This window comes from Centruroides sculpturatus, unplaced genomic scaffold (genome assembly GCF_000671375.1).
Source record: "Centruroides sculpturatus isolate CEXI.00-Female unplaced genomic scaffold, Cexi_2.0 scaffold439, whole genome shotgun sequence".
NCBI lineage: Eukaryota > Metazoa > Arthropoda > Arachnida > Scorpiones > Buthidae > Centruroides > Centruroides sculpturatus.
The window spans coordinates 330,014-333,518 of NW_019384606.1; the positions used below are offsets into that span (position 1 = coordinate 330,014).

At 29.0% G+C, this 3,505-nt stretch overlaps 1 protein-coding gene across 1 annotated transcript in view; it reads left to right on the forward strand.

Annotated features, from left to right (window-relative positions):
• Positions 1–2,828, forward strand: part of LOC111625157 (transcriptional adapter 2B-like) — a 38,157-nt gene extending 35,329 nt beyond the window's left edge. Inside the window, exon 3 of the mRNA XM_023368209.1 lies at positions 2,724–2,828. Within this exon, the coding sequence (XP_023223977.1) occupies positions 2,724–2,828 (105 nt within the window). The remainder of the gene's footprint in view (positions 1–2,723) is intronic.
• The last annotated feature ends 677 nt before the right edge of the window (positions 2,829–3,505 follow it).

Consider the following 3,505-nt stretch of genomic DNA (forward strand, 5'->3'; position numbering starts at 1 on the left):
GCCATGACAAACATGAAAACTAAACATCGTCACCGACTTCAACTCGAAGATGACTCGAGACTGAAGCTGACCAAAAAGCAACCAGATTTTACAAAGTTGTGCAAAGAAAATCGTGCACATTTGTCGTATTAAAATTAAATAACCTTATGTTATTTTTATTATTATTAGAATTATATTTTAAAAGTAATAAATGTAAAAAAACTTATTCTATTTACCACTAGCTGTCTAACAACAGCTTCGCCTGCATTATATCGAATTTTCTCGTGGGAGTAAGATATTTTCTCGCAGTAAAATGTAGCCTATGTCCATCTCCAACATGTAAGCAATCTCTGTGCCAAATTTTATTAAAACCTGTTCAGCGGTTTAGAAGTGAAAAGGTGACAGACAGCAGAATTGCATTCGAATTTATAAATATTAGTATGGATTAATATGAATTTCTGCTATAAGGGGTACACGGGTTTGAGCTCTTTCTTGAAGTGGTACGCAGGAAAAACTAATTGGGAATCACTGTTCTAGATGATGATAATTTCTATGAAGAACTAAGCAACACTTACTAAATTCTGATTTCACAAATATTTGACATAACTACAACAGTGCTCTAAGTGGAAAATAGTTAAAATGTTTTTCTGCAATGATAGAAATTTATCTATTATATGAATCGATACTTTACCATGAAAATCTCTTCAGAATTACTCTTATCATAACTTAACTCAAAATTCAGAATAGCTAATAAAAAATTATGCCTTTTTTCAAAATCAATGAGGAATTATTATTATTATTTAAAAGTGACAGACATATCAATTCTAAAATTCTACATGGCTAAATGCATTTTATTCTATTAGTTTTTTTTCCTTTCTTTAAATGTATAACTTATACTGTATAAATATCAATGCGAAACAGAACTAAAATTATGTTTTCTTTTAATTTCTCTTTTTACTTTCTCCTTTGTGTTGATACTAAAATGACTTTTTATTCATGCCCATTATGGGTTCAGCCAGACCTGCAGTGGATGTGATCAAATACTAAGGGATCAGGTACTATATATATCCAGGACAGACTGTCCAAGAAAAATATGAGGTTTCTGGTGAAGACTTGAACCCAGGTTACCAAGTAGTAGGTTGATGCATGTACTGTTTTGGCCAACCAGCTATCACCAAAATTGTTCTAGGAAGCAGGTTAATAAAAGCCACATCATTTTAAAAAGTTTTGTTAAATTTTTTTTGTAACTCCTTAACGAGCACCTTGCATGCAAATAAAATTGTGTTGAAGGATTATTATTATTTTTTCAGCAATATACAGCTTAGAATTTTTATCACAATTTTTTTAAACTACTATTATACTAATTATAGTATGTTAACCCCTTCTACTCCAGAGATGTACTGTACCTGAATATATTTTTTTTATCCCAAACAAAATACAGCTCATAGATCAACTTTCATGCCAGTGGGAAGGATTCTACATCAAACACCCCTCTACCACTCTCTTTCTCTCTTATGTCACCTCTTAAAACATGTATGGCAATCCCCTGTTGTTTTAACAGCTGTGGTGGTCAGTTAGCCTGAAGATTCCTGTTTAACATGGGCAAAAACATTAGCTATCTTATATTTTTGTACTGGTTATTGGTTTATTTTGCTTTTATTTATCAAGTATAACTAGTTTTGAGTGGTGGTTTAATTTCTTTGTAAAATAAAGATTAAAAAATCCGGAATTATCATGTTTGGTGATTGTGAGTTGATGTTCAGAAGACATCAAATATCTTTTTTGTATTTAGTCTTTAATAATTAAATATATTTTGTTCCAGATTTTTTAATTTTTATTTTATATCCAGATAAGTTTATTTATTATCAATAAACGTCAATATCATATTTTGACGACAATAATTGTTATTAAAGCTTGGTAATTGTCTATGAATATAATTTGTACAATGTTATGCAATATGTTCTTTACTTATTGCCTTGTAAGTTGAATAATAATGTATTTTGCTCTGAATTCAAGTTATTTTTTTGAAGAGGTAATCACCTGCCCTTTCAACTTTATTTGATAAATTATAGTACAGTAGAGTGTCGTTTATCCGAATCAATTATGGACTGAGGTTGTTCGGTTAACTTATTTTTCGGATAACCGATTATGTATGAAAAAATATATTAATATATCCCGTGTTGAAATTTTTTTCCGTTGCATGTCGTTTTGCATTGAATTTTTATCGATGTTAAGCCCAATGTAAACTTTTTAAAATAATAATCGTGGCTATTGTATCGTTAAAAATTATTTCTTTATTTTTTACAAACAAAATAAATATATTGAAAAATATAAAAACAAAAAAAATTATACTTTAGAAGTTAATCTAGTATCAAAAACGTTTGATTCAGCAGGACACATGGTCCTCAGAAAAACACCACACAAAAGTGCTAGTGCTGCCAGCTAAAACACATACACAAACATAAAAAATATTGGAGTAGCCCAAGACATAGACAAAGATTGCAGTGCCACAGCACTAGCAAAAATTTAAATTTGCCAACTGGAATTCTTTTGGATAACTGAGGTTTTGGATAACCAATGTTTCAGATAACTGACTTTTGGATAAACGACGCTTTACTGTATTTTAATTTTTATGTGATTAAGTAAAATTAATTCAAAGTGAAATGTTAATTAATTTTATTTAGTTTTCTAGTAAATTCAGATAATACTAATGATGATTATCTTATTAATCAAATAATTTTCAGGATTGTGGAAATTTTCCAATCTTTAATCCACCTCATGACTGGAAATCAAAAGAAGAGCTGAGGCTTTTAGAAAATATTGAACAATTTGGATTTGGAAATTGGTAAGTGATTAAAATTGGTAATATATTATACTGTAATCCTAAAAATCAATTCTATATGACAGGATCCTTTTTCTCATTTTAATTTATAAACATTATAAATTAGGTTGTATAAACTAAACTTTTTAAATTATAATTTCTTGCAATATAAATTACAAATGAAATTGTTCATATTTTCAGTTTGTTCATGAGTTGCACATTTTATGATATTAATATTTTATAATAGTAAAGGAATAAAGTAATAGAAAATTAGAATTACAGTAGATTCCAGTTAATTGGGACTAGAACATGGGCTCAGTTAATCAGCTGTCCAATTATGCAAAGTGTTTTACGCAGAGTAAAAAATATATAAATATAATCCTTCATCAAACCCTTTAACCGGTATTAAACAAGAGTAAAATTACATGCAAACGTTTTCGGATCCCTCCCTGGGTCCGTTCTCAAGCAACTATTCTTCTTAAAATTCGTTAGAAAGGACCCAGGGAGGGATCCGAAAACGTTTGCATGTAATTTTACTCTGTTTAATACCGGTTAAAGGGTTTGATGAAGGATTATATTTGTATTTTAATCCGGTATTTGAAGATTCTTTATTTAAAAAATATATATGTATGTTAAAAGAAAACTGCTGTTTACTGAGCAATTAAAATACTTAAATTTGGAACAAAAGCAATATATCTGAAAAAA